This window comes from Primulina tabacum, chromosome 3, assembly GCF_025594145.1.
Source record: "Primulina tabacum isolate GXHZ01 chromosome 3, ASM2559414v2, whole genome shotgun sequence".
Taxonomy (NCBI): domain Eukaryota; kingdom Viridiplantae; phylum Streptophyta; class Magnoliopsida; order Lamiales; family Gesneriaceae; genus Primulina; species Primulina tabacum.
The window spans coordinates 51,108,313-51,135,296 of record NC_134552.1 but is presented as its reverse complement, the minus strand read 5'-3'; the positions used below and the strand labels follow the sequence as shown (position 1 = coordinate 51,135,296).

Genomic DNA, 26,984 nt, shown 5'->3' with positions numbered 1-26,984 from the left:
GATTTCAACAATTATAACGTTCTTTATTAAACTGACTAGATTTATTTATTTGTGTCAGATGTAAATTTTATTTATAAAAAGAGACATCTATAACAATTTATGCTTGTGCTAACGATCTTCCGGTTCTTACAGCTACTACATAAATACAAAGCAATTTATGGATATCGTCAAAACTAGGCTTCGAAGTAAAATAGAAGATGATTTCCTCACGGATGCATAGATGATATTTATTGAAAAAGAAATTATTAAAAATATTTGTATTGACGTATCATTGAAAGCTTTGAAAATTTTAAGGAACGTCGAATTATTTTTGGCTAATTTATTTTTGTTAAAAACATACATATGATGATATTTAGTCGTATATAACTGAAATATTTTTTTTTTCCATTTTTAATCATGTGTCTGTCTTTTATAAGCAATCCTCCCAGAATCCTAGATCCGTCTCTGCAAAACCCTCTCCATTGACGATATTTCTTTTTCTTTCTTAAAGAAAAAGTTCGAACTCAAAATCCAAACAACTAGCAAAACATAACATACAAAATTTTATTTGTATGAATTCAGTCATGTCTGAACGGTTGTCTTAAAAAAGTCAATGGAATGACACATATTCCCTCTTTTAATTATTTTTTATTTACTTGATATATTTGTATTTAAATATATTAAAATATACAACATAACTAACTACACAAACTTCTCCCATTTTTATATTATTTGGTGTTGAAAAATAAAATTATCATTCCTAAAAAAGAGAAAATTGTATTTTGATCTTATAATTTTGTCATGCAATTTTTGTTAATTATATTATCAAATTTCAGTTTTATATTTCTTCTTCTTGGTTTTTTTTTTTTTTTGACAATTTTAGTTTTTTTTTATTTATGATATGAAGTGCTGATGTGATACTGCTATATCAGTGTCATGTCGAAAAACTAAAAATATTTAAATCAAAAATAGCGGAATAAAATTGATATTTTACTTAATAGAAAATCAAAGTCGCAAGACAAACATACACGACAAAAAACATTTTTCAAAAAATAATTATCACTTCCATAAATTTCATCAATTTGAATTTTGAAAAAATAAAAATCACGTGATTTTTAACAGGTGATATTGAGTTAGGACTTATTAATGTGAAGCACTCAAATTATTTGATAATACGTCATCATAGAATTATTGAGTTACAAAAAAATAAAATAATAATGTTTGATATATAACATGACAAATATTTCATTGCTACTCTAAATTTTGGCATCGATTTGGAAATATACGAAGTTGAATATATATATGTATATCTTGGTACCTAGAACATCAAATTCCCTTCGAGCTCAAAAATGAAAAACTGCAGCGTGAAGTCTAACATCCTCTCACTGTTATATGTTGGACTGCCCTATGGACCACCCAATAATATTTTGTAAACTTCACGCTTCAATTGTTCATTCTTGGACATGAAAGAGTGTGATAGATGTCTCACACCAACTGAATTAAGTACTTGATTGTTGTAAATATGCACTTGGACAATCCCCTATTTGATATAGAATTTGGGGTTGAGTTAAGTCAAATTCTCAATCTTAACAGTGAAAACTAAATATAAATTAGGTAGTGCCGCTAACAATGTCGGTTTAACCATCTATATTTCAACCTATAAGAAAAAAAACAAATTTAGACAGCTATTAGCATATATCCAAGAAATTCGACATGATTTTTTTTAGGTCGACGTGATAATTCGATTTTATCCTACAAATCAATGGGTTTTTTTAATGCTATAGGTTGATGGCTACGAGGAAAAGACCCCAAGAGGATGAGGATTAATAAATATTAGCGACCGTTTCAAGGATGGTTTTGATCGTCGTAAACTTTTTTTTCGGTGTCATTTTTGGACATTTTTATTTTAGTTATTAATTACACAACATAACCGGAATTATATTACATAGTTTTGGTACGATTATCAACTCATCATCAATTTAATAAATTTTAAGAATTTAAAATAGGTCCACTGAAGCAAAAATTCTTGGCATTATGTATTGAAGATTTTAATCAGGTTTAACGTCGGAGAGATTTTGAAAACGATATTGATAAAAAAATTAAAAAATAAAATAAAATAAAAAGAGTTTGAAAATGATATCGAGAATTGGAATATAACGTCAACTTGGTCACATGCATCTTGCAATTAAAACCATTTATGACTATGGAGATAGTAGTTTCCAGTTTTTGAAAATCTACAATAGACAAAGCATCAATAGTTCTTTATAAAAGTAGTGGAAATACTTTCCGTGAAACTTGACCAACGTGATTTACAAATCAGCATTAACATATAGTTTTAGCCTAGATCCATCGAATGATAGTGTCTGTAAGTTTCATTTTTGGTTATGTGTATGATTTATGATCGAATATGGAATTATGAGATATTATTTTTGAAGACGATAACTCAATCAAATATGTATTAGTTTTCTAGAATGCCTGATTCTAACGCATTATTCAAACGATTGCAAAAGCGCAGTGAATGGTTAACAAAATATGAACACGACTTCTTGGTCTCCGCACAAAACTCCGACTACTTTTTCCACAGGAAACTTAAGCTTCTGATGATAGGTGGAAGCTACTGCTCTAAAATCCTTTAGTGTTGGCCGTCCCAAGATTCCAATATACGATGATTGAGTTTCTACTACCGCGAAGGTTATCATCTTGGTTATCCTCCGAGGATCACTCCCCATAGACAAGGGAAGAACAATTTGACCCAATGGCTAAATGACCTATCCCACGAACCCATACAGAGGGCGTAGAGTCCGGCTTGAACTCAAATCCTTCTACTTTCATCTGATTCATCGTTTTCTTGAACAAAATATTCACGGAGCTTCCATTATCAATAAAGATCCTTACCACGTCGTAATTGACAATGGTGGCCGTCTCCACCAAGGCATCATTATGGAGAGCCACAACGCCTCGGAGGTCTTCTGGTCCAAAATTGATGATGAGATCTTGTGGTAAGTCCATATCCCTATATATCTCAAAGTTTTCCAACCTTCTTCCGTTTGGTTTCCGAGTTCGTCCGGAGTCTCCATCAGTAGCACCTCCCAAGATCATATGAATCATTCCTCTCGTAAGAGAGTTGTCTTCATTCATTCTCCTCTTTGGATCGACAGGCTCTCGAGGAACATCTTGATCTCGCCCTTCCCTTCTCTGCTCCCCAACCCTCTGATATATCCGTGGAGGGCCTCGACCTCGCCCGGGGGACGGGCGAGACCTCGGTTGACTCTCGGATGAGGATTCTTCTTGTCTGTCCCACGGAGGCAATCTAACACTGCTCTCAGCCCTTTGTGACTTCTCCCACCTTCTTTCTTATTCTCTCACCTCCATCACCTTGTCGCGATTCCTATTCAGAGGAACATGGGATGAGAACTGTCTCATGTCCCTAGCCTTATCCTCCTCCCTCTCGCCCACACCTCTCTTCCTACCTCCCTTCTCCCATCTGAGGACGCAATGATGTTGAGTTAGTTCTTATGCTTCCTCTTCTGCCTATCATCTCCACGTCTCAACTCAAATTTCTCACAGACAGAGCAAAGTGATACTCACTGAAAACTTAGGGTCCGATTCCAGCAAGTGACACTAGTCCAGACACAGGCTTCAAATTTGCTCTGAGCCTGAAATCACGAAGAAGACCGTCAGAAGGGGGCGGGAGGATGTTCCCGCGTAGCCCTCCGACACTCAAGTCAGAGACTGAGGATATAAGTGGAGAGCAGATAAGGGTGCTGCTGAAAAATAATATAATAAACGAACGAATTGAACGCTCAAACCTGATATCTATAAGAGAATACATGGGCTTGTCATGGACCACATACTTTAGATATGAATGGGCCGGGGATCCAAAATCCGATTTGGGTCTGGTTTTGATTGGCCCATTAATATGATATAAAAAATGATATTGATAAAAAAAATTTAAAAATAAAATAAAATTAAAAAAGAGTTTGAAAATGATATCGAGAATTGGAATATAACGTCAACTTGGTCACATGCATATTGCAATTAAAACCAAGATAATTAAAACTGCATAATTCACACATAAATGCATTTATGACTTTGGAGAGTAGTTTCCAGTTTTGAAAATCTACACTAGTCAAACCAGCATTAGTTCTTTATAAAAGTAGTCCAAAAACTTTCCGTACAACCTGACATCCAACAAGATCCATTCTGAAAGTTTCATTTTTGGTTGTGTGTATGATTTATGATCAAATATCAAATTCTAAGATATTATTTTTGAAAACGATGACTCAATCAAATATGTATAAGTTTTCTAGATTGCCCGATTCTAACACATTATTCGAATGGTTGCAAAAGCGCATTGACTGTTTAATAAAATATGAATTTTTTGAAAATTCATTCGATGCATATCGGGTAAAACTTACATTTAATGATCCGCAAAATGGTACAAATGTCCCTTTACCTGTTAAATCTACCATATTAATTAATGAATTGATATTTGGTACATCACCAAATAATTATTCACTTGGACTTTTAGAGTAGCATGACCGTGCCTCTTAACGCACAACCATACCATGAGCAATTGCAATTGACCAAGGGTGTAAATTCGAGTGTATTGGTTCGAGTTGATCAATAGTACTATTCAAAAATTGCTCAATTTGAATCCAACACGAACACGAGTCAACCCGAAAACTCTCATTCTGAACCCGAATCCGAATCAACACGATTTTGAAGTTTTTTTAATTTTTTTTAAAAAAAATTAAATAAAATTCAAAAAAATTAATAAAAATATTTTAATTTAAACACATAATAACAAAATCTCCCTTATATTTAAGATTTAAATTTGAAAGTCTAATTGTAGAAAAATCAAAAATATATTTACTAAATCAAATAAACAATTGTTTTAAAAATAAAAAATGTTCAAAATAAATATTAAATTATGAAAATTTATGATATAAATATATAATAAATATTTTTTGAGACATACAATATATAAAAATGTAGGTAATATTTATTAATTATATTTTAAAAAAATTAAAAAATTTCTTGTCAACTCAGGTTAACTCTGACCTGAACCCAACCCAACCCGATCATTTTTTCGGGTCAGTTATCGGGTCCAAATCGATCTGACTCGAACCTAAAAACTTTTAAACCAAACCTGATTTTTTTCGAGTTGAACCGTGTTGGGTTGGTGAGTCGTGTCTGATTTTAACACTCTTCAATTGACCACCCATAAAACTAAACTTTAACTCACTTCATAATTAATTAATTAATTTAATTAATTAGATGCTTCATTTACTACAATTCACATTCAGAATTTTCATTTTTTCCTCAATTTATATTTGAAACTTAGTAAAAAAATTCAAATCTCAAATAAATTATTTATTTTATTCACTATAATATATTCACAGTCAAATTAATTTGGACGCACAAATTGTATTGTCGGTTGAGACATATTGTATATAACAAAATTTACAAATCCTTGGCATTATTATTTTAATACATTTAAATTACTTATGATCAATTAAATAATTTATCATCGATCGATATTCAAATTAATTAATTGAACCATTATTTAACTGTTTTTTTCTTTTATACCACAGCCATAAAAATATATATTCCTTTTCTTCTTCCGATATGATCAGAGATTAACATGAGTCGCAAAAGAAACTACTAATGACTTAATCAAAATGATTTGAACAAATTTGAATTACATTTACGTACGCTAGCTGTTTTTTGTATTCATCTCGTACCAATGGCGGAGTCAAGTTTTCATTTGTACTCGAGCTAGAATTTTTTAAATCATAGTTGAGCTAATATTGACAAATGAAACCCCGAGCTACCAGAAAATAAGACATTATAATATGGAAGTGAGATAAATGTCAAATACATTAAATAGAGAGCACAAAAACCCTCGTCCATGTACATATAATAAATATCACGTGTATATATATACACACACAAAATTACGTTATATTTTATATATGGCCAGCAAAATTTACGTCTTTTAAAATTATACGTCTTTTAAAATTATATATGTATATAATATATATATATATTTTGCTGGCCAGATATAAAATATAACGTAAAACAATTAGGAAAATGGAACTAATTAATGCTAATTAATAATGCATGCATTTTTACGTATGAAAATCGGACAGAAGTCCAGCTAGCTTGCCTTGAGCCTTTAATACCATTTGGTACCAAACTCTCTCTATAAAAGTAGCACATCATACAACAGCTCTCTCACGTATAACGCATATATACATACATACTATTTGGATGGCGAAGGACAGTAATGAAGCTTTCGCGGTGAAGGATTACCACGATCCGCCGCCGGCTCCGCTGGTGGATTTCGACGAGCTAGCGAGATGGTCGTTTTACAGAGCGTTGATTGCTGAGTTTGTAGCCACTGTTCTGTTCCTCTACGTCTCCGTCATGACGGTCATAGGGTATAAGAGCCAGATAGACCCCGACAAAGGCGGCAATGGGTGTGACGGCGTCGGCAGCCTCGGGATTGCTTGGGTGTTTGGGGGAATGATCTTCGTGCTTGTTTACTGCACCGCTGGGATCTCAGGTAAGGAATTTCGGCACCTCTCGGAATTAAGTAATTATTCTCATCTGTTCTATGAACTTGTTTCTTCGTTTAACATTCGTCTTGTATGCTTAATTTTCTGCTGTTTTGGTTTTCGATTTCTATGTGATCGAAACTGAAATGTATTTTAATACTTGACTAGTTCCATAGGTCATTGACTATTGGACTTTCTCCCCTTATACAAATAATACAGATATTTAACAAGGTGATATTGGACGACTATGCACATGATATGCATGTATTTTAATTTATATAATATTTTTTGGTTCGAATTGAAGTAGTTTTTGTATAATTTTTTAAAAAAGATTTTTGTCAAATTTCACAATTTTTAAGAATATCTCTTACGACAGTTTACAGAAACAATATCAGTACTATTGTTTGAATGTTTTCCTCAAATCTAACAACACTAAAACACAGTCGAAAAACATTTTCAAAACCCAATCCTATCCAGGATGAATGCAAATTATTTTTTCACGCAGGAGGGCACCTGAACCCGGCGGTGACGTTCGGGCTGTTCTTGGCTCGCAAGGTGTCGCTAATAAGAACGTTGCTGTATATGGCGGCGCAGTGTTTGGGTGCAATCTGTGGCGTGGGCTTGGTTAAGGCATTGCAATCATCTCAGTTCAACAAATACGGTGGCGGAGCGAACCAGTTGGCTGCCGGATACAGTAAAGGCGTGGGTTTGGGAGCTGAAATCATCGGCACCTTTGTTTTGGAGTACACTGTTTTCTCCGCCACTGATCCTAAAAGAAATGCTAGAGACTCCCATGTCCCTGTGAGTACCATTCTATTTTTTTCAAAAATTCCAATTTGAAGTGTCTATAAATAAATAAAAATATTGAGAAACCAACTATGGAGACTTTGGATATCGTTGATTTCTGTAGTGTGATTAAGACCTACCAGCAAATCTTTAAAATTTTTTTGTTTTTCATTACCTAACTAATGTGATTTGCAAACTATTACGTTAGTTTGAGAGTTACTCATGCGCAGAGAGGGATAACGAGCAAGGATTCCATTGTCATTTTAACGAAATAGAAATGTATTAGACCAATTTTGAAATGAGTGGGCCATTTTTCCTTCAACCCGAACCCATAGTAGACCTTATCACAATTTTTGCAACCCGATTCATGCCAATTGAATCCTCACTTTTTTTTTTCTTGATTTGAACTGCAGGTCTTGGCTCCACTACCCATTGGATTCGCAGTGTTCGTGGTGGTGCTAGCCACCAGCCCCATCACGGGCACCGGCATCAACCCGGCTCGGAGTTTAGGGCCTGCCGTGATCTACAAAAACAACGCAGTCTGGGATGATCAAGTATGCCTGCGTCTACTTAATTTCCTCATCATGAATTGTCATAGAATATCATGCCCACAAATTGACAATTATTTAATTTTGATATATGAAATAAACGTATATTGTAATGAAATTTATTTATATGATATTTATTACCCTTTCTTTCGAACGTACAGTGGCTTTTTTGGGTTGGACCTTTCATTGGAGCTGCCATTGCTGCATTCTATCACAAGTACATCATAAGGGCAGCTGCCATTAAAGCTTTCGGATCTCACAGGAGCAATGTCTAAGGTATTTGCATGTTCGATTTCGATATCGGTTCCGATAATTCGACGATTTTCAAGCATAAAACATGGAGTTTCCATAACAAGACGAGTTTTTCGCTTTGTCGGAAATATGATATATGTTGTTTTTTTCTGTATGGATTGAAAAACAAGGTATTTATGTGATCGATACTCTTAAGTTATATTTCTTTTTTTCAAATTAAAGTTTGTTCTTAAATTTTAAGTTCGAATCTCCTTATATTTCAATGTTCATGTTTTTGTATAGCAAGAAATGACTGGTACTCCACTACTTCTATTAAATGAAAGCTTCTCATCATTTTCGATTCTAAAAAAGAATTTGATTACATAATAAGAATCCCCTCCTCTCAATAGGACACATATTCATCTATTCTATATATATATATAAAAGCTGAGTTTTTGTCTAAAACAATAAGTACCCATCAAAATGACAATTATAAATAAAGAAAGATATATGAATATCAAAATAAATGTACTGCAATAAATGATTGAAAATATTTAAATATTATGCGATTTTTATTGATATTTTTTTATAGAAATATATCTCTATTTTCTTTTAAAAAAATTTCGAAAGTGAACTGAAGATATTTGAAAACATAAACTTCAATTATTGCTTACATTAATTATATCAATTCTTTTATTAGTTCAAATTTGAATTTAATTCATCTTTATATCAATTTAAATGTAATTTATGAATTATATATATTATTTTTTGTTCAAATTAAAACTGAACACAATTGAAAACATAAACTACTTTTAAAATTTTGAATTTATTATTATTGTTTTGTATTATTATGATATATTTAGTTGTTATTATAAACAAAATAATATAAGATTTTTTTAAAAAAATTCTATTCTTTTTATTAATAGCAGTTTCACTTAACAAAGATAATAAGTCAATTTAATGAAAAAATATTGTGATTATTATTTGAGTGTTATCTTAAATGATATAAATATTTTTGATGTAATATTTTTTTATATAATAATATTTAAACTTTAAATATATTTATTATATTATATTAATAATTTTAAATAATTATTCAAACATTAATATTTACTAATTTTAATCATTAATTACATAAAATAACACTCCTTGTGAGTTTTCTATGTTTATTTACCAAATTGTCCTTATGTCAGGTATTTATATATTTGTCTTTTGGTAATCATTTATGATATACAATTAATGTTGAGTGTTTGTCTATATATATTCCCGGTAGCTTCGATGCTACATGTGAGGCACTGCCCCCACATGGTTTGGATGGACAAGATTCACACACATATGTGATTTTAAAAAAATTAATGGACCCCATGTATCTGTGGCTAAATTTGGGCATTTGATTCTATCATGGGGTAGTGCCCCTACATGTAGGATGAAATCAACCTATATTCCCCATCTATTATTATTTATCTTCTTTTATCTTTAACTACAAATACTAAGAGGCGGATTCATGGATTTAGGGAATTGTAATTGGATTTTTTTTAGAAATAAAATAAATTATTTATCACTATATGAATAATTGAATTAATGTGTTATATATACATGTGTAGACATGATTATAATACTATGTAAATTTATCTAACACTATATGAATTATTGGATTAATGTGTTATATATACGCGCTTAAACATGCTTATAATACTATGTGCATAATTTCCTTCTTTTTCTTTTTGATTATTTTGTTTTGCAAGTTAGACGTGTACCTAAATTATTGAAGAAAACGTAATAAAAAAATTAAAAAAGTTATTGAAAGACAAGGTAACGAGGGATTGATGGAATATTAAAGAATAATTATATTTTTAACTAACCCAAAAGTTTTTGGATTGGTGCTGATAACTAACGAATAACAAATGTTTTTTCTTGTATGAATCCTATTTCAATGAAAATACGATGAGTCAAGCCACTCAAACATATTACTTTACTATTATATCGTATTTTTGTAATGTTTCTATTTGTCAGATATTAAATTTTGAATTTTCTTCTTTCTTCATTTTTGGTTGGACGATTTAATTCCATAATTACATTTTGAATCTCGATGTTTAATCTCTTTGTTATATCTGTTCCTTTGGAGACTTGGAAGTTTTCCAACTTCGGTGATGTTTTTTTTAAAAAATATCACATTAAATCATGTATGGTTTCAATTTACAGCTTTAACTTAAATAAATTTTTGTAAACGATGATCATTATTTTCATTCTCATGTGTGAATTATTGGATTAATGTGTTATATAAATACGCATAAACATGCGTAGAATACTATGTGCATAATTTCCTTCTTTTTTTATTATTTTGTTTTGCAAGTTAGACGTGTACCTAAATAATTGAAGAAAAAGTAATAAAAAATTTAAAAGTTATTGAAATGCAAGGTAACGAGGATTGATGAAATATTAACGAATAATTTATATTTCTCCAACCCAAATGTTTTTGGAATGTCATTAATAACCAACAAATGACAAATATTTTTTTTTGTATGGATCCTATTTCAATGAAAATATGATGAGTCAATCCAGTTACACATATTACTTTTATTGTTATATCGTACTTTTTAATTTTCTATTTGTCGGATATTAAAATTTGAATTTTCTTCTTTCTTCATTTTTTGTTGTACGATTTAATTCCATAATTACATCTCGAATCTCGAGGTTCAATATCTTTATTATATCTGTGGCTTTGGACACAGAAGTTTTCTGAATTCGGTCATATTTTTTTTAAAAAAAACTATCACATTTAAATCATACATAGTTTCAATTTACAACTTTAGTTTAAATAAATTTTTGTAGACAATGATCATTATTTTAATTCTTATGTGAAGGTGTTGAGTTTTTCTGATCCAAATGTGTTAATGTACTTCGATTTCACAAAACAATCAAAATTGATGAAATAATATAAGTGTTAATATGTTGTGTATTACTTTGATTGATTTATGTATAATTAATGTGTGTTCTTAAGTTTTTATTCATATACTTTTTATTTGTTGAATACATTGATTTTTATATTAATAAAGATAAATTTAATTTTTTCATTCAAAAATTGAATCAGTAATTTGAATTCATATGCATTAGATTTTGTTATATTTCTCATCAAAAATAAATTTATCTATATATACGTCTTCTTGTTATTTTAGTTTGTAATTTTTTTTAAAATGTTCAGAAATTCAGTTTCTAATATTGTCCTTTAAATTCGAGTCAATTGAAATATATTGTCATTCAAATTAAAACATATTCAAGGTAAATTACTTATCACAAAAAAATTCAATTTTCGTAATTATCTGATTATAATGATTTATATTACTTCATTTCACAATAATTTTAATTAACACATTTAATTAGCAGTAAATTTGTTTAAAATCATATTTTAATTTCATTTGGATATGTGATATTTTATTGATAAAAAGTTTCTTGGTTTTTTTATGTAACTACAATGCATGTTCTTCTCCTTATTATTCTTATAACGTAAATATATTTGATAATGTTTTTTTTTCATTTTATAATAATTTTATATTATGATTAAAGTAATTTGAATCAGTTTTTTTTGAGAACCAATAATGGTTCATCAACGCGATATTGTATTGTTTCTTCAGTTATTTCTGAACAATTAAACTTTATATAACATGTGTTAAAATTGATTTTGGAATTGTATATGTAAAATTGTTTAATTTATTTTCAATTTTTCATTGTGTTATATTGATATTATTTAAAGAAACTATATATGACTCTTATGTTTTTTCATATATTAACTTTTTTTATATTTCAAATCATATTTTATCTTTTCATTCAAATAGAAATGTATACATAATTATTATTCTTTATTATTATTAAGCAATTACCCGATTGAGTAAAATATTGAATTACTAATTAATAGGTTTTTTTTAATATCATTGATTCGATGAAAATATTGAGAAAATATAATGTATTTAAAAAAAAATATAGTTTTTATTGATTCTTAATTCTCTTCATTTGTTTTTTTTTTTCTCTCATTTTGTTTTTAAACATGATTGTAAATCAAAGTTCGTATCTATAAATAATTGTGTTGGGGATCGAAATAGAGTTTAGAGAGGGGTGAATAATCTCTTTCCTTTGACGGTCGTTTTTGCAAAGTGAGCTAGAATCCGGTTAGTGATTATAACTATTCTTGTTTGAAAGTAAATCCAGCAGATCACAATAAATAGTGCAAAAACGATCCAATGGAGTACGGTGAAATACAATAAACAGTAGGCAGTAGACAACGGTTCTACGTCTCCTCTTCTTCTGTTTCCAGAAGGTATCACTAAAAGACTTTGGTTTTTACAGTACAACACTTGTACACACCCACTTCAGCAGGACTTATCCTTCGCCTACTGAAACTCTTAGTTTCTCAACACGATAATACGAATAAAGCAAAGTTCTGGAAAAGACTCTTTTCCAGATTACAAACTCTTCTCAACGATATGATAACTAAATATGATTGTAGTGAGAGTAAGAAACAGTCAGCACAATATGATATCAAAATATCAGATAACTAAAGTGAAGCGTGTGTTTCTTTTCTGTATATTGAGCTTGAAGATGATATGTAAGTCTGAGTGCTCAAATCGACGTTCGTATGAAAGAATATAAACGTTGTTTTGGTATCGGTAAAAGGTGTTCTAAAAGGTCTGGAGTAGCATCCGATTCTTCTTAAAGGTAAAAGTCTGGAGTAGCATCCGATTCTTCTAAAAGGTGTTCTGCTAGGAGAACTACTGGTTCGACTAATTGAACAGCCTGAGCGGCTTCTGATGCAGTAGAGACAGTAACGACGATAGACTGAATGACTTCATCCACTGAAGCCAATTCACGAACAGAGAGGAGAGAAGAAGACTGAGTAGGCTGCTTCGGAGATGCAAGAGTACTTGAGACCTTAGCTTCTGGTGGAGCTGTAGTCCTTTCCTCAACTGACTTAGTCTGAGCAGAGTCTGGAACGAAGCCTACTGAATACGGTTCAGGTGCTCCAAAAGTCTGTTCTTGAGCAAGAAGTTGCTCATCCATTATTCTCAAGCGGTTTGATAGAATGTGGATCACATTCTGATCCTGAGCAGCAGTTGGAATCATAGCATCAAAATTGGACTGAAGAGTCTTCAAAACTGATTCCAGCTTTTGTCGTTTTATCTGCTCGAGAATGAAACCTCGGCGTTTCATTGCTTCAATAACATTGTCAGTCTTGGCAAGTGCAAACACTTTTTCTTCATTCTTTACCATCTTACTGAATGCACCTCGTGTTCTGAAGAAAGTAAGAGGATGGAAAACTCGAACATTAGGCCAATTATCAAAGAAGGTCATCCCTTCATTGGCAAATCTTTCAATCTCCTCCATATGAAGATTAACACCAGTTAAAACGGATGATTTGGCGCCATGAAGTTGTGGTTCTGCAATGAGTTTTCCTTTGCCTTTGTCTGAAAATGCGGTAGGCAACATGGGTCGAAAAGTAGAAGACCCTGCAGTTGATTCACGAATAACAATTCCAGACGAGGGTCTGAAAGTTGGAGCAGTAGAAGAGGTGGTAGCAGAAGTGACTGCTGGTATAGTGACAGGGGCCTAAACTGGCAAAGAAGACGTGGCTTCTGGAAACACTTGTCTCAGCGGGACAATGTCCAAATCAGCAATGGCTGCTGTTTTCTTTATGCAAAGCACTGTGCGAGCTTTCTTTTTGCTTGGGGTGGCAGGGACAGATGATTGAGTAGGAGCAGCAGACTCCTCAGAAACTGTTTTATCAGAATCAGTGGAGATAACCACTTTTTTCTTTTGATCTTCTTCTGAGGTCCTTGCACCTCAGTCTGAGCATCTCCAATCTCTCTTTTTAGAGCAACAAATTCTGCCACATTTGGCTTTGGCCTCGGGGCGAGCACATTATCAGCATCGGCCATTGTCACAAACGAAGCGTCCAGATTAGTAGTTAAAGGAAAACCATCATCCTTAAGCATTTTGCTGATTTGAACAGCGAACCCAGAACTCTTCCTTAGAACCATATCATTCAGGATTCGAAACAGGAAAGTACTCCAATCCACTTTAAATTCAGAGGTGATGGCCATCATCACTTGAACTTTCTCCTTGGTCAATTTGTCAAAAGTACCGGCTTTGACCAACAGTGCTTTTGCAACAATATCAGCAAGCACCTGGTACTCCATCTTGAGTAGCTTCTTGAAGCAAGAAGGAGAGAGTTCCTCTCCAGAAGCCGAGAAAGAAACGAGGGCAGCTGACATCTCCTCCTTAGACATATCATAAAAGTCTGAGATCCCTGAGCATGGGAGGAAGAAGGTCGATCCCAGAAGAGAAACATCAATTGAAATAGATACATCTCCATGGGAATAGACGATTTTCCCTTCTACAACCTTAGCTTTCGCATAGAATTTCAGAAGAGCAGTTTTGTAGATAACTGCTGGTGCTTCCAGAAACCGTCTAAGTCCAGATTTCTCGATGGCTTTGAACATGTTGACTAGATTTTCGTCCTTGATAGTCAACACTGAAGCAAAGTTAACTTGATATGCATTGAGTGTGTATGCTCCAACCATTTTTCTGCAAGTAGAAATAAGTTCGAAGTAGATTTTGTAGTAGAATGATAATATGAGAGAAAAAAGTAAACGTATGCAAAAAATTTGAAAGCGTAAAGGTCAAAAGACTGAGAAGAGACGGATAAAGTCTAGAATGTACAGCCGTAAGTGAAACATAAGGACACATATCAATATGTTTACGGTTGAATTTGAAAAGTTGAGCAGAAAGTGTCAGATACGTCAAAATTTTAAATGGTAAAATAAAAGACGGGCTGTCCAAAGCGGTTAATGAAAAAAATCAGAAGAGAGTTTGTCGTTTTATGATAATATCTACTGGAAGTTATGGAGTGCTGAAATATTTTCAGCATCTGAATAAAAAACCAATGGACACATTGTTTTATCGAAAAGACAAACCTTCTTCTGCTTCTGATAAAGCACGAAAAAGGAAAAGAAAGAATAAAATAATATTCCCCCTCAATTAATGTAACTAATAAATGCAAAAAATACGATATCCGAGGGAATGATAGATGACTCTTGATATTCGTGCAAGATGTAACCGGTTGGATGTCTCTTTAGCTTCTCCAAGAATCTATATAAGTACCTGCAATCTCACAAGTTAAAATAAATACTCAAATAATAACAAAACACAAATGGATGATGCAAGTATTCTCTCGGAGTCTTCTCCAGAGACTCATTTAGCAGAGGAAATGCAAGGACACTTTCCAGCTTCTCGTAAGATGATGTCTGATGACATCATTTTTCAAAATACGAAGTCTTGGAAAAAATTCATTGGCCTGTAATATGAACAATCAAATAGATTGTTCTTTTTATTAGGGTTAAGTTGCGGAATCATCCCGTTCAACAACCAAGATCATGCAAAGAGAGGGGATTCCAGCAGAGCTTAGTTAGGTTCCTGCTGAAGTACTTTGCAGTACTTCAAGCTGCTGATATCAAAAAATGTAATAGATAAGACAATGTAATGCATCTGATTTTATGAATGAAATATTCCATTTTGTCATATTTTTGTTTATCTACTCTTTTACTAAATGCAAATAAGTAACTAAACAAAAATAATAATAACAAATAAACAGAAGAAAGGAAGAGAAAAACTTAGTCTGGATAATTTAATGCTCGATGACTCTTAGTCTTCCTCAAATCTTGTTTATAAAAGAAGATGACTTCTGCTCGTAATGACATTTGTATTCCAATGGATTGTGAAAGCAGCACTCATGTTCCTCATCCTTCATGGACACCTCAACTTTTACAAGAATTAAAACAAGGTGCAGAAGAATTCATCTTTGCGGAGGTTATGTCCATTTGGACTACTGCTCATGAAACGTCTGCTTATTCTTTTTCTTAAAATGTACTAGAATTTTTTTTTTAACCTCACTTAACATCGGCCGAATCACAAAAATATTTTGGAACCATTTTAAAAGTAAAACAACCAACTACTTTACCAAATCTAAAAATAACATTTGAAAAGTATAGCCCATACTATAACATCTCAAAAATCACTCATAACATGAATAAAAAGTCGTAAAATATTTTAAGATAACTTGAAATCATAAATCATAACTAGTGCGAAAAACTAGCGTCGGTCCTCGGGTTATGTGCACCTTCAGTCCAGTCAGATCAACCATCAAGACCTCCAAAAACATTAACATCAAAATCACCTGCATCAATCACACCTAGTGAGTCTAAAGACTCAACACATCATATTCTTGATAACAAATAATACATAATACAGTTAACATATAACAGTGAAAAATACTTGTACTTAAAATATCATTTTCATGAAGATGCATAAACTTAAACTTAAACATTTTCATGATGCATAAAAACATTTTCATAAAAACATAAACATACTCATATTCATATTCGTATTCATATTCATATGCATATCCATATTCGTATCCATATTCATATTCGTATTCATGTTCATGTTCGTGTTTGTTGAATTCAGATCGTGATTGTGACTCGTATTCTTGATCGTATTGGGCGATGGATCCATCTAAAGAAAACCACAGTACTGGGCGGCGGGGACACCAGCGACACTCTCACCCGTCAACTGGGCCTTGGCCAACGTATTAACATATTCGTATCACGTATTCGTATCCGTATCCAAGGAAACACGATCGTCGGGTTCCCACTGGGACCATAACCCTCACGATATTTCCAACATGTAGTAGTCACAATCCCTTCACGTCCTTCAACATATTATCATCACTTAATAAAAACATGCATAATATCATTTTTATTTTGAAATCAAGCATGCAACATATCTTTTAAATGTCCAATTAAACCCATAAAATCCATAAACTTTTTTTTTAAAATAACATTTTAACATATACATATCCATGAACATTTAAAATAACATTTTAACATATAAAAATTCATAGACATTCCAAATAATCATATTAGCATATAAAACAGCATTCAGGACACTGTCATGACGTTTACTAATTTCTAGGTTTAAAATGATTGTTTTACCCCTGGACGTATAATTTCTCATTTTTGACATTTTCTTAATTTCATTGACTCTAACATGTGACGTATTAATGCGTTTTAATTCCTTAATATAAAATTCCAAAATTAAAAACTTAGACTTATAATAATTATTTAAGCTTAAACCTAATTTTCATAATTTTATAAAGCTTAAAACTAGGCGTTTCAATTAACTCGTTAATTAGCATTTCGTGCGGCGATTAAATCTCGATTAAATCCAAAACTCGTTATTTTGATCCTAAATTTTAAACATAACATTTTTAGTATTTATTCTACCCTTCCAAGTCATGAGCCACCCTCGTGGACCCATGGATTCAATTTAAGTTCTTTAATTTTTGTTTTTGACACACTAACGAACCCACCGAACCATCTCCCGATTTACTCGAGCCACGCCCAAGCCACCTTGAGCCAAAACCTAGCCAACCCACCTAGGAACCCTGCTGACCAAGCCCAAGCCCTTGACCAGCCACTTAACTCCCGAAACAGCCTGCTGCCCATGACCCTTTGTATGCGTGTGTGAGATCTAGGTGTATTAGGACTCCTAGTTAGCTTAGGTCACCTCCAGCCGAGCCAGCCCCGAGCCCAGCCGACCCTGACTACCCCTAGACCACGCCCAGACCCTGCCCAGCCCAGCCCAATCCTTGGACCCAAGCAGCAACCTATCTGAACAAGAACAAGCTGCGCGCGTCCTTTTATCACTCACGGTTCCAACTCCTGCTCGAGCCAGCAGCGAACCACCCCACTCCATAGCCTGGCCCGACCCCTTCCCATGACCCTATGACCCTGATGAACCTACCCTGAGACACCTAGCCCCAACAGTGAGCTCCCTTGGCTGTTGTCATCTTCACAGATCGCGCGAGGAGTCCCTTCTCCATGGGACTCCTCCAAGCCTGCGTGCAAGGGGTCCTAGCCATGCTAGTGTTGGGAATTAAACTATCAAAGATCAAACTAATTTGAGAGAAAAATCAATCTATTCAATTCATAGATTTAATTTACAGAAAAAAATAAAAACTCTCAGATCTCACAGCACTCTCAAGGCTCTCCTCTACTTGGGATTATGATTCCTCAACTGAGAATGGGATGATTTAAACAACGAGCTGAAGCCTCTATTTATAGAGGATATTCTGCACATGTTAATTGGTGTGAATGGACGATGGCAGCCATTGAAGAATCAACAATAGCTGCACCTACCGTGGACCTTCTAGATGGTGGCTGGAGATTTCCAATTTGAGTTCTTCAATTCTCCCCCTCCAGCCATATCCAAAACAAGCATTCCAGCTATGTCTCTGCATAGCTCTAACTTTTCTCGCATTACCACTTTTGTCAACATATCTGCTGGATTCTCCTTCGTATGAATCTTAACTAGTCTCAACAGTTGTCGATCCATAACTTCACGTATCCAATGATATCGAATATCAATATGCTTTGTACGGGAATGGTACATGGAGTTCTTGCTTAAGTCGAGAGCACTTTGACTGTCACAATGTACCTTGTACTCTTTCTGCTTGATTCCAAGTTCTTGAAGATATCGCTTTAGCCACAACATTTCTTTCCCAGCTTCAGCGACAGCAATATACTCTGCTTCTGTTGTGGATAAAGCAACACACTTCTGCAGTCATGACTGCCATGAGACAGCTCCACTCGCGAAAGTATAGATATATCTTGAAGTAGATTTGCTACTATCAATATCTCCGGCCATATCTGCATCCGTATAGCCCTCCAATATTGGATCAGCTCCCCCGTAACAAAGACATAATTTAGTAGTACCCTTTAGATACCTGAGAATCCACTTTACTGCCTCCCAATGCTGCTTCCCAGGGTTGGAGAGAAAACGACTCACCTTTCCCACTGCGTGAGCAATATCTGGCCTTGTGCATACCATTGCATACATCAAACTTCCAACAGCTGAAGAATATGGTATTGATGAAATTTACCCGATCTCTTTCTTGGATAAAGGACATGCACTCTTGCTCATCTTGAAATGATTGGCAAGTGGAATGCTGACTGGTTTGGCGTTGTTCATGTTGAACCTCTCGAGCACACGTTCAATGTACTTCTCCTGAGATAACCATAACCGTTGGTTGTTTCTGTCTCGAACAATCTGCATTCCCAAAATCTGTTGAGCTGGTCCTAAGTCCTTCATTTCAAAAAACTTAGAGAGTTCATTCTTCAACTGACTAATCTTCGTTGCATTCTTTCCCACGATCATAATATCGTCTACATAAAGTAGAAGAGCAACGAAACTCCCGTCTGAAAATTTTTGAATGTAAATGCACTCATCTGCAGCAGTTTTCTTATAGCCTTGACTTGCCATGCATGAGTCAAACTTCTTGTACCACTGCCTTGGTGCCTGCTTTAGACCATACAAGCTTTTCTTAAGCTTGCAAACGAGGTTATCACCTGAAACCTCAAAACCTTCTGGCTGCTCCATATAGATTTCTTCTTTTAAATCTCCGTGAAGAAAAGCTGTCTTCACGTCCATCTGTTCAAGCTCCAAGTTCATACTTGCTACCAAGCCAAGTATAACTCGGATTGACATCATCTTGACTACTGGTGAAAATATCTCATCAAAGTCAATTCCTTTCTTCTGTTGGAATCCTTTGACTACCAATCGTGCTTTGTATTTCACCACTTGTCCGCTGCCATCTTTCTTCATCTTGAACACCCATTTGTTTCTTAGTGCCTTCTTCCCTTTTGGAAGTTCTACGATCTCATAAGTGTGATTCTTCTGCAGAGATTCCATCTCATCTTGCATTGCTGACAACCATGTATCTTTGTCCTTAGGAGATAGTGCTTCTTGGAAACTCTCTGGTTCTCCATCTTCAGTAAGCAGAAGGTACTCGGATTCCGTATATCTTCTAGATGGAATCCGTCCTCGTTCAGACCTACGAACTTCTGGAATAGTCTGAGAAGATTCACCATCATCTGGGCCTTGTGATGATCCTGGAACATCTGGTGGAGTGGGTTGTGGCTCCCCCTGCTCAACACCCCTTTCTTCCTCAGCTTCTGCTTCTGGCATGTATTCTGTCACTATATCGAACGGGTTTAGTGCTGCATCTGAATTTAGAGCACCAACATTTTACTTCTGAGACATTGTAGGTTTTTCAATGTCTTCTATTGTCTGGCTTTCATGGAACACAATGTCCCTGCTTCTTATCACCTTTTTCTCCTTTGGATCCCATAGTCTGTATACAAATTCTTCATCTCCATAGCCAATGAAAATGCATGGAGTGGTCCTTGCATCAAGCTTTTGTCTGAGCTCCTTGGATACATGTGCGTAAGCCAAACATCCAAATACTCTTAAGTGTGAGTATGATGGATCCTTTCCAGACCACAGTTTCTCCGGAACTTAAAAATTCAGTGGTACTGATGGTGATCTGTTGATCAGGTAACAGGCGGTTCTGACTGCTTCTCCCCAGAATGACTTTGGCAGTTTAGCCATACTGAGCATACTCCGAACACGTTCCATGATTGTCCGGTTCATTCTTTCGGCTACACCGTTGTGTTGAGGGGTGACCATCTTCTCATGTCGAATTCCGTATGTTTTGCAATACGCATCGAACACCTTGGAAGTGTATTCGCCTCCATTATCTGACCGGAGACACTTCAATTTCTTCCCAGTCTCACGTTCTACCATGACATGAAACATTTTGAAGTATTCGAATACCTGGTCCTTCGTTTTCAGGAAATTGACCCACACCTTTCGAGAAGCATCATCAATGAAAGTCAGAAAATATTTATTTCCGCCTAGTGATTCATCCCCCAGGGGACCGCAAACATCAGAGTGTACCAGACTGAGCAACTCTGATCTTCTCATTGAATAGGAACTGAATGAGACTCTGTGCTGCTTACCAAATAGACAATGAATGCAAGGATCTGGCGCAGCATCTTTGTCAACGATGATAAGCTCTTTCTTTATTAGGGTAGACAACCCTTTCTCACTCATATGGCCGAGTCTCTGGTGCCACAAATTTTGAGAACCCTCCTTCTCAGCTACGTTGAGGGTGTCTGTACATATCTTCATGTGAGTCTTGTACAGTGTGCCACAAATGTATCCTCGAGCGACTAACAAAGCACCCTTTGACATCTTCCATGTGCCATTGCTGAAATGATTATCATAGCCCTAGTTGTCAAGGGCTATTCCAGAAAGAAGATTGAGCCGAAGATCTGGCATATGTCTGACATCCTTCAAAGTGATTGTACTTCCAACACTTGTCTTTATTTGGATATCTCCAATTCCTACAATTCCAGAAGAACTGGAATTTCCCATCTTCACTGCTCCAAAGTCACCAGCTTTGTATGTCATGAAGTATTCCTTGTGCGAAGTCACGTGGTAGGAAGCTGCAGTATCTACCACCCATTCTGTGTCTTCTGTTGAAACGTGAAGGCATGTCTCATTATGGGTCGAACAGAACGCTACATCTCCAGGAATGATGACTAGCGTTTCTCCACCCTTGTTCTTCGACTGGGAACTGCTCTGGCCTTGCTCCTCTAGCCATTTGTAGCAATTCTTCTTCATATGACCCTCTATTCCACAGTGATGACATTTATACGAAGGTTTTCTGCCATCGGTGGATCTGCCTCTCCATTTGCCTTTACCCCTTTGTTGTTTCTCTTGTTGTCTTCCTCGGGGCTCTGTGACAAGGGCATGAGTCTGGTCTATGCTCATATCCTTTCTCCTGGCCTCCTTGTTGAACAGGGCATCCTTAACCATGGACATGGTAAGTTTGCCATCTGGAGCCGAGTTGCTGAGAGAAACTACAAGTGTTTCCCAGCTATCAGGAAGCGAACTGAGAAGTAGGAGTGCCTGCATCTCATCTCCAAGCGGCATCTCTACAGACGATAATTGATTTATCAGACTCTAGTACTCACTGGTATGCTCGGCAACAGAAGTTCCACTTTTGAACTTCATATTGACTAACCGCCTCATCAACAGGGCTTTATTCCGAGCGGTCTTGGCCTGGTACATGTCCTTCAGCTTCTTCCAGAGAGCATATGCGTCTGTCTCCTGTGCAACATGGTGGAAGACACTATGATCAATCCATTGTTGGATTTGACCAATAGATTTCCGGTTTAATTTCCTCCACTCTGACGCTTTGGTTGGATCAGGATTTTCACCTTTCAATTCTACGGGATCGAACAAATCTTTACAGCTGAGGAGATCTTCCATCCGAGGTTTCCACAGCGTGTAGTTGGTTGCTGTGAGCATAATCATAGCTCCAGAATATGATGTTGACTCTTCTGTGGTCATCTTCAATATTTATTTATCAAAATAGGAGCTGAATCTCGTAAAACGGAGTACACCGTTGTGTCCGGAACGGCCGAAAATGGTGGAATAGGCACTTCGGGGTCAGAAATTCTATTGCTGAAAATTTTGGGATCACTATATAACTTTCTGATAGTTCAGGGGCCATTCTGTACTTTAGGAAAGATAAAGGACCATTTTGAAACGAGCAGAAAATATAAGGACCAAAATGTAATTTTCAGAAAATTGAATAGTGCTGATGACGTGGCACTGACTGGACGCTTACGTGGCGCTGACTGGACGCTTACGTGGCAATGACGTGGCGGGCACTGTTCATCTTCTTCTTCGTAAAGAACTTTTGAAAAATCACAGAAAATTCATTTGATGTCCGATTTTCGATCTAAAAATACCGGTAGACTCATGGGAACGAGAGCTACGTCGTGGTATAATCAAAACAAGATTTCAGACATTTTCACGAAATCGAATTTTTCACAGAGAGCTTTCCTTTGATGGCTAATACCTCTAACCAGGCTCTGATACCACTTGTTGGGAATTAAACTATCAAAGATCAAACTAATTTGAGAGAAAAATCAATCTATTCAATTCATATATTTAATTTACAGAAAGAAATAAAAACTCTCAGATCTCACAGCACTCTCAAGGCTCTCCTCTACTTGGGATTAGGATTCCTCAACTGGGAATGAGATGATTTAAACAACGAGCTGAAGCCTCTATTTATAGAGGATATTCTGCACATGTTAATTGGTGTGAATGGACGATGACAGCCATTGGAGAATCAACAATAGGTGCACCTACCGTGGACCTTCTAGATGGTGGCTGGAGATTTCCAATTTGAGTTCTTCAGCTAGGACCCTTCCTGACCCTAGACCGAGACCCCCCAGTGCCCCTAGACGAGCCCTAGACGAGCCACTTAGCCCCATGCATAAGAACCGAAACCTTGCATCTTGAAGAACCAACCAAACTCACGGCCCTTCTTCCTAACTTCCCTTCGGTTCCAGCTTTTTATTTTCATGTTATGCAGTATTTTCATGTGTTCTAGGACCCTTTAAAAACATGTACAAACATCCCATACCAATTTCTAACCATGGCAGCCCCTTATGCACATAAAAATCATGGTTTTTGGATCAACAACATGCTTTTAAAAATTCACTTTTGATGCATAAACGAAATTATTCGAAATCTTTACTTGTTTTCATGCACAAACATAATTAAATACATAATATGGTGTGATGATGAGTGAAAGAAGAATATGGCGTGTCTTTGCGTTTTAAACGCACGATTATTCGTCGACGATTTGCGAAGAACGGGGCAATAACCTTGGCTTGAATTCTCCTTAAGCTTTCTTGATTATTTCTTCTTCAAATTGTGGTGTTGTGTGCCGTGTATTTGAGTGTATTGGTGTGCAAAAATTCTGAAATTTGAGGCGTGCAAGTGTCTAGGTTTGGGGGAGGGTTTACATATTTTATAGTTAAATATCTTGTTAACAAGGCTTTAGGCCTAATAAGCATAATTTAGGCTCATAAAAGCTTAATTAGAATTTAATTAAAATATGATAATAGTTTTGTTTAAATAAATTTGTGAATTTATTAGCCGGATTGCCAAAAAGTTTGTATTTTTGTTGAAAAACCAACACCGATAAAATTTACGTCCCGGCGTATAAAATCACCTCAAAACCCCATATTTTCAAAAATAAGAAAAAGCATCATCCTTAATTTAAATAATTAAAAACAATTGTTTAATAAAAATATTTTTTATTTTTCAGCCATCGGTCTTCGTTCCTCGATCGCAACTCGAATAACCTTTTAAAAATACATTTAATACAACAATGTAGAAAATATAATTTTAAACATACAAATATGCACAACATAATTAATTAATACAATTAAAACAATTAATTAAAATACAAGAGAATTTAATAAATCGTATGCACGTGGTTCGCGTGGACCTTTAAATTTTCGGGGCGTTACAGCTCATGACCTACAATCAATCAATGCTGGAGAATTTCCTGCTTCTGCTAAACAAAGGTCACTTGCAAGAAGATTCAAGAGGCTTGCCCGAGTTGATCACATATCCGAGCTAGTCAAAGATGATGTGCTGAACCATATGCTGCTGTCAAGAGAGTGGGAGTTGCTGGATATAATTGCTAATTCCAGCAACTTACGGGATATTAGAAGTCATGATTTGAATAACTGGTTTAGAATGTGGCAAAATGCTGTAGAAAGACATTTGAATCAAGTTGTAAGACGTCGATTCTTTTCTTAATGAAACATCAGTAGTTGCCACAAATTGTCTCCTTTTACTTATAAACGAATTGATGTGAGTTGAACAATCAGGCAACTGAAAACATTAATAAACTCAAGTTAAATCAATTAAACCAAGAACATTTCGAAAATAAGAAAACTAATTCTCAGGTAGAGGCTTTGTAAAGATATCTGCTGCTTGTTGATCAGTAGACACGTATTCCAGACGAATGTCCTTCTTCTGCACATGATCTCTAATGAAATGATGTCTGATATCATTGTGCTTTGTTCTGGAATGAAGTACTGGATTTTGCGTGATTTCTATAGCACTGATATTGTCACAGAAGATGGGTGATTCGGAAGCTTGAACTCCGTAGTCTTTAAGTTGTTGTTGTATCCAAAGAATTTGAGAGCAGCAACTTCCACCAGCAAGGTACTCTGCTTCTGCAGTAGACGTAGCTATGGAAGTCTGCTTTTTAATAAACCAGGAGATCAGCCTATCACCAAGAAATTGACAAAAACCACTTGTGCTTTTTCTGTCTAATTTGCAGCCTGCATAATCAGCATCTGAATATCCAATAACATTGAAAGATGAAACATTGGGATACCATAAGCCGACATTTTGAGTGCCCTTCAAATATTTCAGTATGCGCTTAGCAGTAATGTAATGTGAGTGCTTAGGGTTAGATTGAAATCTTGCACAAATATAGACATCAAACATAATATCAGGTCTACTGGTAGTAAGATATAACAGGGAACCAATAAGACCACGATACTGAGTTACCTCTACTGAAATTCCACTTTCATCCTTGTCAAGTTTAGTAGATGAGCTCATAGGAGTAGAAGACGCAGAGCATGTTTCCATGCCAAACTTTTTCAGTAGTTCCTTTGTACACTTAGCTTGATTTAATAAAATTCGAAAATCAAGTTGCTTGATCTGTAATCCTAGGAAGAATGTTAATTCTCCCATCATGCTCATTTCAAATTGTTCCTGCATCAATTTGGAAAACTTTGCACACAATTTGGGGTTAGTTGACCCAAAGATAAGGTCATCAACATAAATCTGTACTAACAGAATGTGATTATTCTTAACTAAAATGAACAGAGTTTTATCTATTGTGCCGATAGTAAACTCATGATTAACAAGGAATTGTGAAAGTGTGTCATACCAAGCTCGAGGCGCCTGTTTTAAACCATACAGGACTTTGTGTAATTTAAATACATGATTTGGTGAAAAATTATCGCTAAAACCTGGAGGTTGTTCAACGTAGACCTCTTCTTGCAGTAGACCATTTAGAAAGGCATTTTTCACGTCCATTTGATATACTTTGATATTTTTGAAAGCAGCAAATGCTAAAAATATTCTGATTACTTCAAGTATTGCTACTGGTGCATAGGTTTCATCATAATCTATTCCTTCTTCTTGTCTGAAACCTTGAGCTACCAGTCTTGCTTTATTTCTGACTACAGTGCCTTCTTCATTTAGTTTGTTTCTAAATACCCACCGTGTTCCAATGACGGCTTGCTGAGATGTTCTGGGTACAAGAAACCAAACTTCATTTCTTTTAAATTGATTCAGCTTTATTGCATAGCTTCGATCCAACTGGGATCCAGAAGAGCTTCTTCAATTTTCTTTGGTTTATCCTGAGAGATAAATGCATCATGCATATATTCATTAATCATTTGCCTTCTGGTTCTTAATGGAGCTGCATGATTACCAATAACCACAGATGGAGGATGTGATTTCCTCCAGACAAAAGGATTTAAAGAAATTTATTCCTGGTTTGATAGATTGGAATTAGGCTCAGCTAGAGCAGTAGCAGGTTCTGGAATGTTCACTAGTGGTTCTGATATATCCTGTGTCCGAGCAATTGGTTCTATCAGAGGAATATCTGGTTCAGGATTTTGAGCATATTTAAAACTACATTTTGCACCATCTTCACTATCCAATTCCAGATGAATCATGTCTAACCTGTTACTTAAATTATACACGCTAGAAATTCCAGGAGCGCTGCTATCTTCATCAAAGACAACATGAATAGATTCTTCAATATTAAGAGTTCTATTGTTGAAAATTCTGAAAGCTTTGCTTACTGTTGAATAACCAAGAAATAGTCCAGCATCTGATCTTGAATCAAATGCAGACAACTAATTTTTACCGTTATTGTGAACAAAGAATCTGCAACCAAATACATGAAAATAAGATACGTTAGGCTTACTTCCTTTCCATATCTCATACGGAGTCTGATTTAGTCTTTTGTTGATCATTTTTCTGTTCTGTGTGTAGCATGTGGTGTTGATTGCTTCTTCCTAGA

At 35.0% G+C, this 26,984-nt stretch overlaps 1 protein-coding gene across 1 annotated transcript; it reads left to right on the top strand.

Moving 5' to 3' along the window:
- The first annotated feature begins 6,208 nt into the window (after positions 1-6,208).
- On the top strand, positions 6,209-8,494 carry LOC142538219 (aquaporin PIP2-2-like). Its single transcript, XM_075643581.1, has 4 exons — positions 6,209-6,550; positions 7,048-7,343; positions 7,742-7,882; positions 8,038-8,494. Exons 1-4 carry the CDS (start codon positions 6,256-6,258, stop codon positions 8,149-8,151), a joined length of 846 nt encoding a protein of 281 aa, XP_075499696.1. The 5' UTR covers positions 6,209-6,255; the 3' UTR covers positions 8,152-8,494.
- Positions 8,495-26,984: the final 18,490 nt, after the last annotated feature.

Bases quoted from the DNA above. Each gene is read 5' to 3' on its own strand.
- LOC142538219 (XM_075643581.1), top strand. From the start codon at position 6,256: ATGGCGAAGGACAGTAATGAAGCTTTCGCGGTGAAGGATTACCACGAT. The intron at 7,344-7,741 runs GTGAGTACCATT...TTTGAACTGCAG, and splicing joins CTAGAGACTCCCATGTCCCT to GTCTTGGCTCCACTACCCAT. The intron at 7,883-8,037 runs GTATGCCTGCGT...TCGAACGTACAG, and splicing joins ACGCAGTCTGGGATGATCAA to TGGCTTTTTTGGGTTGGACC.